Source organism: Symphodus melops, assembly GCF_947650265.1.
Source record: "Symphodus melops genome assembly, chromosome: 4".
NCBI lineage: Eukaryota > Metazoa > Chordata > Actinopteri > Labriformes > Labridae > Symphodus > Symphodus melops.
The window spans coordinates 21,974,421-21,989,748 of NC_136694.1; the positions used below are offsets into that span (position 1 = coordinate 21,974,421).

The 15,328-nt window shown below is 38.6% G+C and overlaps 1 protein-coding gene across 17 annotated transcripts in view; it reads right to left on the reverse strand.

Annotated features, from left to right (window-relative positions):
- The window catches only part of atp2b2 (ATPase plasma membrane Ca2+ transporting 2), a 112,922-nt gene that overhangs the window by 29,121 nt on the left and 68,473 nt on the right, over nt 1-15,328 (reverse strand). For 11 of the 17 annotated variants that reach the window (XM_079342105.1, XM_079342104.1, XM_079342103.1 and 8 more), the window contains 7 exons: nt 14,151-14,351; nt 10,853-11,110; nt 9,950-10,075; nt 8,009-8,134; nt 7,533-7,565; nt 5,046-5,138; nt 2,796-2,837 (listed from right to left, as the gene is read on the reverse strand). In XM_079342105.1, coding sequence (XP_079198231.1) covers nt 2,796-2,837; nt 5,046-5,138; nt 7,533-7,565; nt 8,009-8,134; nt 9,950-10,075; nt 10,853-11,110; nt 14,151-14,351 — 879 coding nt within the window. The remainder of the gene's footprint in view (nt 1-2,795; nt 2,838-5,045; nt 5,139-7,532; nt 7,566-8,008; nt 8,135-9,949; nt 10,076-10,852; nt 11,111-14,150; nt 14,352-15,328) is intronic. The other 6 variants (XM_079342097.1, XM_079342100.1, XM_079342098.1 and 3 more) reach the window with 4 other exon arrangements.

Here is a 15,328-nt window from a genome sequence, read left to right on the forward strand (position 1 = left end):
CCATCTCACTCCGTTTACAAATGGCTAAATTACGCAATTATGGTCAAGATGGGTCTCATATGTATGATTGTCAAGGCCACATTTCTCAAAATTGATAAATTAATGGGTATAGACATGCATATACATGCATGTGTATTGAAGTAATGTATCTTTCATGCATTATATGGGGTGTTTTTCTAGATTTTGTCTGTTTGAGCTCTTTGGCCCTCCACTTTAAGTCATGGAAAACTGTAGAAGTGACTCCTTACATATTAATGAAGATCAACCTAATCATAGGTCCCTCTTGATTGTACATAGTTACAGAGTAATTAGATAAATGTTGTAAAAAATGGAAAACTATAGGAGGTTGAGGGGAAACGGGTTTTAGAATAACTTTATCATTATCATTATCATTATTATTATTATTATTATCATTATTATTATCATTATTATCATTATTATTATTATTATTATCATTATTATTATTATCATTATTATTATTATTATTATCATTATTATTATTTTTAAGCAGACTTTCATTGTAAACCCTCCATGCTGTAGCTGCATTGCTAATTGTCTGTAAACTGCTCTCATCCATCCTCTAAATAAAGAATAGAAAAATAAAAAATAAATAAATCATTTTGGAGTGGTATTGGATTTAAATGAAAATGTATCCAAGAATAAATTAAGCAATTGATGTACATTATAAACAATGATGTTGATATGTATATTAATCTTCTCATGGACGCTCATTTCTTCATATCACAATCGAAAGAGAGCTATCGTTGGAATTCCAAAATCAGTACAACCTTTAAAATAAATGGGAACACATCACATACATTAGTGAAACTGAAACTGTCGGCTGGAGACTCTTACATTGCATTCTACATGGGTATCTTTGTTTTAAATAAACAAACAAAAACAGTTTATCAATAGCTATGAATATGCAGTTTAAATACAGTAAGCTATCACTGCCTGAGAGAAAGTTAAATTATATCCACTGTATATTGAAGGAACTAAGTGGAAATCAATCTTTCATGTTTACTATAATGCTCTAGCTGTTAAACTAATCCTCGATTGCCTCTCTCGGTCTCCGTCTTTCTACCACTGACAAACATATAGCACTGTGCTTAAAGTCATTCACTGCCAAGAATCATTTCAGCCCAGTTACCCAGTCACAATGAGGCATGTGCTTAATGTAAAAAAAAAAAAAAAAAAAAAAGACTATTCTTGTGTGACATTCATCCAAACGTACACAAGAGAAAAGCAAGATCAAAGAACGTTATGTAAATACACTTCCAGGAAAAGATTTCCTTGTCGACATAGTGTGAAGTCATCACAGCCGGGTCGAACCTTTCTGCCTCCTGATTTAGGGATATTTTTGACTTCTACAACATATCTGTCTTTCTAACTCACTGGGTTTATGAGAAGATAACTCTTTTTATGGTTGAGACTTGAACGACAGACAGGTGGATATACTCCTGTAGGGCTGCTTGAGTATGGCACAAATCCTAATCATTATTTTAACTGATATAGAGATCCTGATAATTAAACTTGATTTTACTAAGTGAGTTGACAACATCTACATCCAATGCACATCTCAAACTTTAACACTCTGATTGCTCACTTTCTAAAGACTTAAGCAATAAATGATTCTGATTCTAAAGGAATGGGGAAAAATATACAAGTATATAATCATTCCAAAGAAATAATAATGAATAAATTATAAAAATTAGGTGTTTTTAAGATTGGTTGTCTGGCTTCCTCTGTTCCTCAATTTCATTAAATACATTAAAGTTAGAGCTGTTTTGATGGATTGCTGTGAAGGAAGGAAGTGTGCGATCCATTTACCACACATGACAAAACCTAAGAACAACATGAGCGAAGCACTGCATGTGGCACAGTAATTGTTTAATCTCATTTTGAGAAGCCAAAATCCTAATTGAATAAAAACTCCATTAACTGCCCAGCACAACTCAAGAGGATATACGTTTCGCTTCGACAAACAAAGTAAGCGGGGTTGAGAATGGCAACAATTGAAAGTCTGAAAAGCTAAATAAAAACATTTGACATAATTGAGGAAAAAAACTGTCTTTTCTACCTGACAAGCAGGTGGTAGAAAAAGATTTTTAAATCACACCCGTCTTGGAGGGGTAATCAACAACATGCAGGTCTTAGCATCATAAGTGATATCAGAAAGAAAATACATTTGGTATTGGTCTGAGTGAGGCAGATACAGTAGGGGACAGGTTTTGGTCTTCTTATACAGAACAAGACAAGCTAACAACACAACAAGAACAATGACACAACAACAGACCAGGGACAACACGTCGGTGGAAGACAGAGTGAAGAGGAGTGATTTTCTACCCTAATATGACTGCAGGTGAAACCTGGGTAAAACACTTAGATTCCTCAGCATGATCTGGGTTAGATGTTGTCAAAGGTCCCTTGGAATCTGAATGATCATTGCACAGCATGAGGACATGTTCAAGGTTCAAGGGTTTTTAATTAGTACCGAAACAAAGTACTTTTGCTGTGCAGACAGGAGATTCAGCATTCCAGTGATACACTGTGACAGTTTGAAGAAAATAATCTTGGACAAAAAGACAAAGCAATGGAGGACTTTCCATCAGCATTTGACCCAGAGCTTACACCGCACAGCATAGAAAGGAAAACAGAAGAAGAGGGAGAGAGAGTAGGTAGAGGTGGAGAGAGAGAGAGAGAGAGAGAGAGAGAGAGAGAGAGAGAGAGAGAGAGAGAGAGAGAGAGAGAGAGAGCGAGAGTGAGAGAGAGAGTGAGAGATATAGTTTGGTTACCTTTAATCTGGTTGCTCTCCATATTGCCATCTTGCATTTTACCTATGATGGAGACATACAAGACAATAACAACAACAAAAATAACCGAGGCAGACAAGTAAACAATCACCACAAAGACGACACACGCAGTGAGAACCAAAAGCCACACACACACACACACACACACACAGAGACAGAGACAGGAAAATGGCTTTAATACAGCGCCTCTGTGACAGTCACATAGAAAGGCGTGTGATATGTAAGTGATGTGTGCAACAACGAGCTACAGCTGCTGGCAAGGGGTACATGAAACTCAATTTAATGGAGAGTTAACGCTGAGAACAGACAAACCTTTGAGAGCACGTTTTCATAAACTAAGTGGGAGTAAAATGTTTAACAGATATTATCTACTTGCACAAACAAAACGTCAGGTTGTTAAAAACACCTAATGGGCCTTTCTGAGACATCATGTATGACATAACATTTCCATAAGGCTAACTTCCAGCTGAATTTTTCTGTTTCAAAGTATTGTTCTGAATGACCGCCTCACACATTTTTATCCACACATTTCATCAAGAACTGTACATGTGATTTTTTTCAGGTATACATTGCAAATATATATCGAGACACAGAGCAGATACAGCATTACCTTCAAAACTGACAGTGAGCTGAAGTGCACCACCAACACACACAAACAGTATAACGCACAAAAAATGGGAGAGCGTGCAAAAGAGGATAATTAAGAAAGCACATGCAAGATCACATAGTTAGAGGGAAGCAGACTGGAGAGAACTGTGAACAATAGAGAGAGAGAGAGAGAAGGAGAGAGAGAGAGAGAGAGAGAGAGAGAGAGAGAGAGAGAGAGCCTGAAGGAAAGCCTCCCACATGGTGAAGTTACATAAGATCCACTGGAGGAAAATCGAAATCTAAGTTCAGGGTCGGATAATTTGTAATGTTATATTCTGCTTACACAAGTGATGTACTTCAATTAAACGTATGCAACAATCAAACATCGTTTTAAAAATGACACAACCAAATGCCTGCTAAAACTGCTGCACAAACATTAGGTTTCATTTGCACAAGTTTCAATAGTCTGAACATTTGTATGAACTCAGTGTTTGCATAAAACATTGATTATATACCGCATTGTTGATCCCATTATCCACATGGGCTGTAATTATGCAGACATGCCCTGTATGCCTCAGTGGTAAACATGCTTTAAATAACAGAAAATATATCTCTCAGCACTCAATGAAAAATCAGATAGAAAAAACGACTCGACTGGAGCTGGATGACCAGATTCTCAGAGAATTTTTCGTGATCTATGTGCAGAATAAATGACTCGTTTCACCTCCACTTCCACATTAGCCAGTTCCCTGGAGTCACAATAAAGCTGAAGAAGACAAATTGCTCTGTTCCAGCCCAGGACAGCACAAGGTCATCATTACAGTGCAAATGGCACCGCCCCTCCTGCCTTGAGAACAAACATTTTGTGGCTGCTCTCCAAGGAGACGAAAGATAAGAGAGAACGCTGGGCAGAAATCAGAGAAGTTAATCCTTCGCATCTTGCCCAGTTAACACAGAAATTGAGGATTTTTAAGTGTTTCCAAAGGGCACCACACTAAAGTAGGTCCCTACTGTACGATTGTGTTACTATACGTTATCATCATTTTGTATACCGTCAGATATCTCAATTACAATAACAATTCTTGTACCACAAGCCCACAAAGAAACAACCCAACTAAAACCTTAGCCTCCATCATTTCAAAGGTCACAACATTCCCTTACCAGAACCTGTACAGAAACATCCGATCACATCTTGTTTACTCCATGCAAAACTTAAGTATGAAAAATAAATGACACACACTTCTTGGCAGTGAGGAGTGCTGCTTATCGTCTCATCTAAGAAAAGCATGTTTTATCCTCAAAATGTTTAACATTTCCTTTAAAGACATCCCATTATGATCCTTGAGTATACAGCTGAATGTTAGAGTCAAAGACACGTTGAAGTTCTGTGTGGTGCAGAATATACATTGAATGCCTTAAGAGACGATGGATAGAATCAGGGGAAGAAAAAGATCAAGACTAATTTCTACAACTGATGAGGTCATGCTTGGACATAATGGATACAAATAGGATCTGACAAAGGTATAAGAAACAGGAGAGCAGAGCAGAAGGTGAGCAGAGGGGGCGATCAGAGAATGAAGAAGGAAGGAGGAGTCAAAGGTCACGACAGAGAGGGGTCAGAGATCAGAGGTTTTGTCAACCTACCATTAATTAGGGTGGCACTGCCAGGGGCATTAATGCCTGCAGCCCCATCCGTGGCTATAGTTGCGATGGGGTGGATAGGGGGATGGGAGCAGTCTAGCCAGAAACAATGAAGGCCGAACATGAATGAACAAAAACACACACGCGCGCGCCCACGCACAAACACACGCACGTGCACACACAAGACAATGAACAGAAATAACATGGTTATAGCACATTTTGGAGATTCATCATATGTATTGTGTATCTGTATAATGAACTCTACTTTTTGAGGTAAGGCTGGATTATACATGTGTAATGCACCTTTATTTTTAAATCTTTTGAGGTACTTAGCTAAATGTGATGTCATTATAATACACAAGTTCAACAGTGGACAGATGTGAGACAAAAAATCTGATTACATATGTTATATATACATATAACAGTAAGTTAAACCAGAACTACAAAAAGACAAAACTATTGGAGGCTTTTTTGACAAATGTGTTACAACAGACTGAAAACACCTCACTTTAAAGTCAATAGTATTTAATGAATGATTTGTTTCTCATGTATTTTCATTTTAGCTCCTTCCTGTGTAAACACTGTTTTATTTTAACCATGTTATTCATGTAATATCTTTTAGCATCACAAAAAAAAGTAAAAAGAAGAGTCTAAAGGGGTTGTCGAATGAAACTGAAATCACACTCTCCTGCAGTATAAACAGTCTTAAACAGCCCGCATATTAGTCAGGGAAACACACATGTGCCAACCAGCTAAGTAAGTATCAAAGACCTTTGCCGCAGCCTCACCTGCCAATTATGTTTGTGTCTTGAGTCAATTTATAATTTAAACAGGAGGAAGTTGTTGGAAACTTTTCATTAAATTTAAAATACATATTTTTAATGCTAATAAGAAGAACATGCGTTAATGAACCATATGTGTACTGTAGCTGTTTCAGTGAAAGACTTGTGGTATGTAGAGTACGTTTTTTTCAAAGTGAACGTCTCAGTTTTGATCAAATCTGCAACTTTGATTGAAGGATGTGTTGGGTGGGTGTTAACAGTTGTATAAACTTTAAAGGTCTCAATGAATCACAGCTCATTGTGAATTTCAATAGTTCACTGCAGGCTCCTCTGGACCCAGATCATGTGTTACACAGCAGTGTTTGCTGCTGGTTGTTTACACACTGGCTTTTAATTCTCCTTGTTTAATCACTGTGATAACATTAATTCAATCTGATAAGTGAATGCAAATTGTCACTGTGGAACAGCCAGATCCAAAGAAATGATGAAGTACGAACACATCAAGTCACGACAACAACACGTTTAGTGTTTGTTGGTGTTACACCGTGTCCTAACAGCATGCAAGCGTTATAGATCGTGTCACATTGCGCATATTTGCACGCTCGCCATCCAAACTGCAACTGTTGAAAATATTGGTCTTTGCTCTGTAAAATTTCACTTTCCCACTGCAAGAATAGGACATCTAGTACTTTTGTACTTAGGTGAAAAAACGGAAGTGTGGTGCTTTGTTTAGAGAAGCTGTAGACTCAAATCACAACATTCAGAGGCTCGTCAATATACAACTCGCAATGAGCTGAAAAAAAAGTTTTTCCCCGGTGGTGTTGACACAAGTCAAAGCTCAACATTTCAGTCACGGATGTAGATATTATTAATGCACCACTGTCTGAAACTTGTTCAACAAGCTAACAAGCCCTGCTGAGTGAGAAAAGCGAGTGTGAGGGCCTTGTAGAGCCCCCTCTTTCCTCGTTCTTCGTCCATCGACGCGAGCGACAGAGAGGATAATAGAAATGGAGCGTCGAGGTAAAAACGGCACGGATGTTGTCGCTGATGCTCACTCGCATTGCGTGCTGTTAGGAAAGGCTGTTAGTGTTCAGATCAGAGGCAGAACGTATATTCTGCAGTGAGATGACAGGCTTTACTGTGCCCTTGTATAGAACGTGACACTTTTGACACAGTGCTGAAGTAAATTGTTTTTAAAGATACAGCACGCTAGTCATGCAAGTAACTGTCTGAAGAGGCGCTTGAAAAGCAGGCAACAGATCCTTACTGATGGTAGGATATGTATTTGTAGACATGGGAGATACCATCTACTTTACTCTGTACTGCTGGTACATGTGCTGTACATCTGCTCTCATGTCATTGTTCTGTCGAACAGAAATGAGATGAGTCTGACAGGCTTTTTCTTGTTATTCATGGCATTCAATACGTCTATGAAACAGGACCCATGTTGAATGCTTGCTAGTTAGTTCGATGAGTGCAGTGCCTGTTATAAGGGAAGAGGATTATGCTCAGTGAAATGCATCATCTGTCAACACTTAAAAAGATGCAGTATCAATGATAAGGCTTCTCTTTTTAAGTGAGAATTTGAAGTGGGATGACGAAGGGGTTGTGCTTTGGATACGTCGGAGTTTGATCGGGGACAGTTTAGAGTGAAAGGTCAAAAGGATCAAGTGCCACTCCCAGGGGTCAGAGAAAGGTGATACTCTACCTGTGTTCTGGTGTCCGTCTTCCACTGCCCCTCCTTCGAGAAGAATTTGGAAGGATAAGAGAGTAAGGATAAAATGCACCTGAACCCACAGCACCTGGATACTGCAGCTTACAAGTGTACCACCAGTACTCATTTAATACAGCATCAATACACATTCAGCTAAGACCACTGGGCATAGAGGCAAACTATCAAGTACTGTACTTGAAAAACCTACAGAAGTTAAACAGGTAGTGGGAATTAGTGAGTGTATTTTCAATAACCCTTCTTTTAACGAGAACATTTAAAAACACTGATATTATGCAACAAGCGTACACAGACTTTCAGGACATAAAGTAATGAAATGAAAAAAAGCTTTTTAAAGGGTACGTTGCATAGCAACACTGAGGGAAAAAAAGAGAAATTACCTCTGCACTGCTGAAGCAACGTTCAGTACGTTACGAGGCAAGTTTATAAGGGATAACTAGAAGAGAACTAACCTTTCTTTTCTTTCTTCTCCTCCTCCCCTTCGCCTGCCCCCAGCAGGGTGAAGATGATTCCAGTCTGAGAGTTGACACCAACAGCAGAAACCACCATGCGCCCTGACCCCTCCATCACATGAGTCCCTGGAGAAAGAGCAGCAGTGTTATTATTATGACTTTGAAGTACCGAGTACAGATGAACCCCTCATAACACTTCACATTTCACAGATTAATAACTGATGTTCATGAAGTAATCTGTTGGTAACCAAAAGCATGAACCACTCAGAACTCATCCTGCGCATTAAGTTGAAATCACACACAAAGTAATCTTTTATTTCCCTACTTAGGTAATGTGTCCCTCATTTTATTGTCTGGATTAAAGTGTGTTCTGATTTCATAATGCAATATAAATCAAACAGACTCCTCTGAGAGTCTGACGTAGTTTATCAAGGACATTCACTTCATATCAGATGCCTTTGTGGTTCTATGTTTAGCAACATTGACCTAAAACTGGGAATCACTGAAAGCGCTTGGATTTGTCCATTTAACCTTAAAGAAGCGAACACCAAAATCTTTAAGTTTGAAATGTATTCTCCATGTTTGACTACATAAGCTTCAACGTTTAGGAGTGGTTTAATGTGGTTGAAATGATAGAGCCTTTTCTCCACTTTTTTTTTAACACTTTTCTGTGTATGTATTACATTTGCACATGAAAAACGTTATTAACCTTTGGGAGAGCAAGTCGATGTGGGTGAGTATGAGGCTAATTAAAGAAGATGGCAAAAAGGCACAGAGCTAATTATCCACATGAAAAAAAAAACACCAAGACGTGAGAGGAGATTAACCCACTTTTCTGTTATCAGTGGTATTTTTCATTTTGATGACTCTTAAAGCAGTAGATTACTGTGTCTCAGCTGAAGAAAATAATAAACCAATAAAGAAAGACAGATTAAAAGACTCCCAGATTGTTACAGTGCTGTTAAATTGTGACCCACACTAAGCATTTGCATAGTCTGATCTGATTGGTCAGATTCCGTAAATGGTCGACTGATTGTTGAATGTTTGTTTTTCTGCATTCTTGATTTACATTCTCATTTGCAACATAAGAGATAAACCACATAATTAATCTATTTGACTTCTGAACTTGCAATAACAATTGATTCCATGATAGAACTTGATTCCTCCTTACATGTATTTCTCTCTCACTCTCGCCACACAGGCTGGGCCATTAGTGGATTCAACCAACACAGAAAACACGATCTACTCAGTCTCAGTCATACTAATGACAAATCAATGATTTTTACTGTTGTTTACTCACTATTACTCACTATTTAAACTATTTACTGCACTCTTTAGATCATTATGTTCCAACTAAAGGTCTTGCTACATCAGACAGAATCCCCACGATCCAAACCCAGTGAAAAATTTCATCCAAACACATTAAATTCTTAAAGATCCACATATTGCTTCACAGTTGTTCCCGATAACTCCCTATATTTTGTGTAATTGTTCATTTTTTTAAATGAATTGGAATGACCCTTGTTTCATAAGCAGGTGTTGGACTGTGAGATCGGCAGTCAACTGAGGCTCTTTCTAACGAATCGATGTATATTAGACTAATACAGAACACCTCCAATTCAGATCAGGATTAACAGCCTTTGTTCTTCTGCCCAAGATAAAGCCATGACGGTGACCTAGAATTCAATAGATTTATTTGGAAGGCTATAGGCGGAAATAGCTAAGCTAAGAACTACAGTAAAAGTAATGTCAAACTCTGATCATTTCTCATAAGTGTTTAAGTTGACCACTGACATCATCGATTCCAATATGCTATATATTCATGTCATGTTGAAGTAGTTCAGTCCTCATGCCCAAATTCTCCTTGGCACCAAAACGATAAGTATGAACAAACACGATTGAGACATGCATTTCACACCTATACAGAAGCTGGAAACATACCTGACAACAGCATGGGGTCCTTGTCTGCACACTTTTTGACATGGTCTGACTCCCCAGTCAAGGAGGACTCATCAATCTTCAGGTCATTGCCCTGGATCAATACTCCATCAGCAGGCAGCAGGTCCCCTGCAACAATGTGCACCATGTATATATATATATATTTTTTTTAACCGTGGTTAACATTTCTTATAAACACAACAGTTCAGATACCTTCAAAGATTGCTTAGTTTCACTTGGATAGGATACTTTTTGACTGACTGAACAGAAAGGCTTTGGGAGACGATGGTGCGTCTGCTCTCCAGGTATAAGTCAGTCTGCTGCTAATTAATTTCTCACCATTAACGTACGGTATCTTAAATACATTTAATTGCTTAAGGTGGACTTCATAACTTTAATCCCTCTCTGGAAATGAGCTCCAAGTCTATTTTGAGCTACTGAAGCATGGAAATGATTTGACAGAGAACAATGGACAGGCCAATTAAGTCAGTCAGTGAGCACGTCAGCCGCATCAAACTCATCAAAAATGTGTCAGAAAGTTTCAATCTAGGCCAAGGCTGCATTTAGAAAAAAAAAGATGACGTTTCTTGGTTAAAAAAAGGTTGGACACTTTTCATTTAGTCAAGTATCAGCTATGTAAATATGTATGTAAGCATGTTAACATGACTTTGCACAATGATTTGCTCATATTTTCGTGTGTGTTCTTGTATCCATGTGTCTACAAAGCTGATCGTGAGAGGAGGGTGAGAGGTTGTGACAGCCAAAAACACACTGAACGCCTCTGTATGTCGACGTTTTTTATGGTTTTAGAAATTTACTTGACTATAAATTAGCATTACAAAGATATTAACTCTCGGATAAATTGAGTTAATCGTTTACAAACACATCTGCACTCTTCACACCTACCGTATTTGATCTGTGCGATATCCCCCACCACTATATCAGCCACTGGCAGCTGTATAACCTGGCTGCCGCGGACCACCTGGAATTTCTGCTCCTGCTCAATGCGGCTCTGCAGCCCACGGAACTGCTTCTCCTTAGACCAATCGTTGAATGCCGTCACCAGCACCACACACACCACAGACAACAGGATAGCTGCACCCTCGATCCAGCCAGCATCTGCCTCACCCTCATCCTCTACCCCACCTGCTGCTGCACCACAGGCTGCAGGAAAGAAGAGGAAAATTATAGGCATGTACATTTTCAAGTACACTGGGTCTTTATACGTGCATTTAAACAGAAATGTTTTGACAAAACCCATTTAAACTCTGGATAGCAAGTTTTCTGCAGATGCTTTTATGCTTATTACTTAAGAGGAATATGAACCCTTTCATTTTTATTTTTTATTTTTTATTTAACCAGGTTGGTCCCATTGAGAATAAAAACCTATTTGCCAAGGGAGACCTGGCCAAGACAGGCAGCAGCAAAAAAAAAAAAAAAAATACAAAGTTACAGACGGAGACACAAAGAGATACAAGAGTGAAAAGTTCACAATAAAAGAGTCACAGAAAGGGTAACACTGCACACTTAAAAGACTGCGGAAATATACAGTTCATACTGTGTATGTGTGTGTGTGTGTGTATGTGTATATATACAGTATATCCATGCATAGATATATCCATATTTATATATATATCCATGCTTCATGAGAGAGAGAGAGAGAGAGAGAGAGAGAGAGAGAGAGAGAGAGAGAGAGAGAGAGAGAGAGAGAGATGTCGACAAAGAGAGAGAGTAAAACATGAATAAGTTCAGTTTCTCTTCTCTTTTCTGTGCAATATCAAAGGCTATCCTGAAACAGAATTAACTCCAGCTGAAATGACCTTCAGAGAATTCACCTCGTCTCTTCATTTATTTGCTCAGCTGGTCGTGCACTCACAGACTGGGATATATTTTGGAATGAAACAAGGCTTATTCCCAGTCCTCCTCGTGCTGCTTCAAGTAATACTCTGGAAGCCATTGTGCCCAACACTCCTGGCAAGCTAAATTCAAAAGCCCTCAGTGGGGTGATTTGCTTTGGATTATAAAACACTAGCGGCTCACAAGGGAACTAGTGCCGACCCCAAATTATACACAATAGATTTGCAGTGTCTGCTTTAACCAAGAACTGGACTCCACAAGCACTTGGGACTTCCTCGTACACTGCAGAAGGTTTACAATCAGTATGATGTTCATTTAGTGGTTCCATTGAGTAAGAGAATATATCTTTGGTCTGGCATACTAGCAGTACCAAGCAACATCTTCTGTATGTTAGATACAGTATATATACCTGTTTTGTGTATGTATTTTACTTTAAAAAAAAAAACCAAATATGAGTAAAGTATGAACAATGCAACAGATCAAGATTGATTTTGTAAAATAGCCTAGCCTCTATGCAGTCTCTATTCAGTAAGCATAGAGGCTACAGAAAGTAAAGAAGCTGTCCAAGGTTCTGAGTGCTCTTTGTATTTAGTGTCTAAAAGAAACGTGTTCTTGTCTCTCTGGCAGACACTATCAGGAAGCTCATGTGTAGCTATCCATGGTGCTGAAGCTTCAGCACAAAGTATCATGACTAACGCACGTGAGAGACACTCTTTAAGACGGATCAAAATAAAAGATTTGAGTCAATTTCATATATTTTTTAAAGCATGTTGGTTTCTGTCTTAACAATTACCATTTTACATTTTATTTCAAGTTATGTGTTTGATACAGACACAGTAAAGAGCGTCCATCTTCCACTGTTTCCATGCGGTTTCATATGCAAATGAAAAAGAGAAATGTTGGCTTTGTGAACGCACGTGTGCTGATGGATTGGGTTTAGATTCTCAACAGAAATGCCATTGCATTGCTGTGCAACTGCTTTTTGGATGCTTACATTTCCTATTTCAATAATCACATTAAGTCAAATTTATTCAACTAAGAGTCAACTAATTTTCAACACTGTGCCAAGACGTAACAGTTTGTTGTAAAACACATACGCATTATAGAATCTGACTGATCCAAAAAAAATAGTATTGTAGCAAATAGGTAGGGATTGCAAACATATTACTGAATTCCATTTTGATCCATATATTAGTTTTGAGACTTGAAAGGTACAGTCCAGCTGCTGTGTTGTTTTACAGTGTAACTCCTTAAACACACACACACACACACACACACACACACACACACACACTCAAAGTGTGTATGAATTCATATATCTTAAAGAATTGCTCTGCCTTTCATTTTAAATCTTCTTCTATCTTTCTAATAAGAGGCGAAACTTGCTTAGTGGCACTTTCTTTCTGCCTTAAGTAAAGGGAAGCTTGATTATGTATCTGCAGATGGATGCAGTACATTATCATAATGATCCCTTTTGGCTTATTTCTACCGTACTTGGACTGGATGATGCAGAGAACTCAGTCCTAAAGTGATACAGCTATTTAAAAAAAACAAAAAAACAACAACAACATGAAGAGAAAAGTACCGGCTCCATGTGAGCGTCAAATCCCAATTGAACAATAGTTTTATAACCTCACTACTTGGCTGACTGATCGTTTATTTGCTTTCTCATTAATTTGTTATAACCGACTAAAAGTGTGTTAACTCAGAAATGATCTGATTAACTACCCATGCAGGTAAGATAAAGTTAACTGCTTCCTCCCTCTCTGGTATTTCTGCTCAACCCTTAAATTGATGACTGGTCCCCTCTGGCAGGATAACTGAATTCCATTACTGAGATAATGCTCGTAGCAATGACTGATGTTGCTGACTCAGCACCTTGTTATGGTCTCTCTCTTCATTTCCTGTTTCACGGCTCACAGGGCTGATGTATGGCGCTGAGAGCTCAAGGTTATTTCTCTACTCAACACTTCATTAACCTTCCCCGTGCCTTTTATACACACATTTAGCACGTTGATAACTCGCACACACGACGCACATGCACATACAGTTACACCGATGGTTCATGAGTCTTTTGATCTCTTGAGGCAGGTCACAAATACAGTGTGACCTGCCTCATCAGTTAAAAATATGTGTGCATACATGTATGTGTAAGAGTGTCAGCGTGAGCCTGTAATGTCAGAGGGAGTGTTGTCAGTAGGTCGATGCAATCCTTGCCTTTCGCTGTCCTCAGCAGAGATGCCAGAGATAGCTGTCCTAGTGTCTATGTGTGTACCTCAAGAATTCAATATGGGTGATGAGGAAGCATTTTTAAAAGACGTGATTTCACAAAAGCGGCTTCACTCACACTCTCCGCCACTCTCTCCAGGAGGGTGGTAGAAGGAGAGGCCCAGGGAGATCAGGGCAGCGAGCTCCAGGATGATGAGGGTGACGTCTTGCAGGGCTTCCCATACCAGCTGCAGGAAGGTTTTTGGCTTCTTTGGAGGTATCAGGTTTTTACCATATATTTCTTTTCTCTTGTCCAGGTCAGGTAGGGCACCTGCGAGACCTGATGAAGAAAAACATAGAACAGGTCAATCTCCACTATATCTCTCTACAAGACTCAACAGGCTCGTATCACAAGGTAAAAAATGTCATGTTAATTCAAATTTCATCTACATAAATCTTCCATTTTTTTTATTCACACACACAAAATAATAAAAAAAAAAAATATGCAGCAGCCACCTGCAGTTTTTTACACTTAGAAAATAAGTCTATTTCTAAAAGTACTGAAATCAATAGTTTTTCTTACTTGCTTCTTTCTTTCTTACTCTCAAACCACACCAAGTATCTCTAATTACCAGTTTTAGTCACGGCGGGCCACGGCACTGTATTCCTTATATAATTCTGTTCAAAAGATAAGGGCCCTGTGCTTTGACCTCATCCGCCTCCTCATCCACCATGAACTACTGAACACAGATATCTCTGGCTCTGAAGAACTTCATACTGGCTCCAGGCACAATTTACTTTTAGAATACAGTCCAGAAAGCTCATAAAATGTTGCTAAAGGGGGATACATGAGATTCATACTTTTACAAAAGCGACAACTGAAGTTGATTATTTATACAGAAATACACAAGTGTGACTCTTTGTCTGATTTTAAAACTTCTTGTCTTTTTCCTTTCCTTTATAATTTCGGAACTTTGAATATTAAATGGTAAAAATTTAAATAATTAAGGGCTGAGTCTGCAATTGATACTGGAGGTCGGGTCACACAATGTTGGAGAGACAAGAAAAGCCTTCATAAGAAAGTCTCCTGATACAAAAACTGCTTCTATCTACAATGTGTGACTCCTGCTGAAGTCAACTCTAAGAAAAAAACATTGAAATCACGAACTGTAATAATCCACCTGTCTACGTCATTCTTGTGTGACTAGCCCGCTCACTAGCTTTAGCTCATGGAAGACTCCGGACCGACAGACTATTTGATCCCTTTATTTGGACCAAAGGTAATAATAGTAAGTCAAGTAGGGCAAAACACAGAAT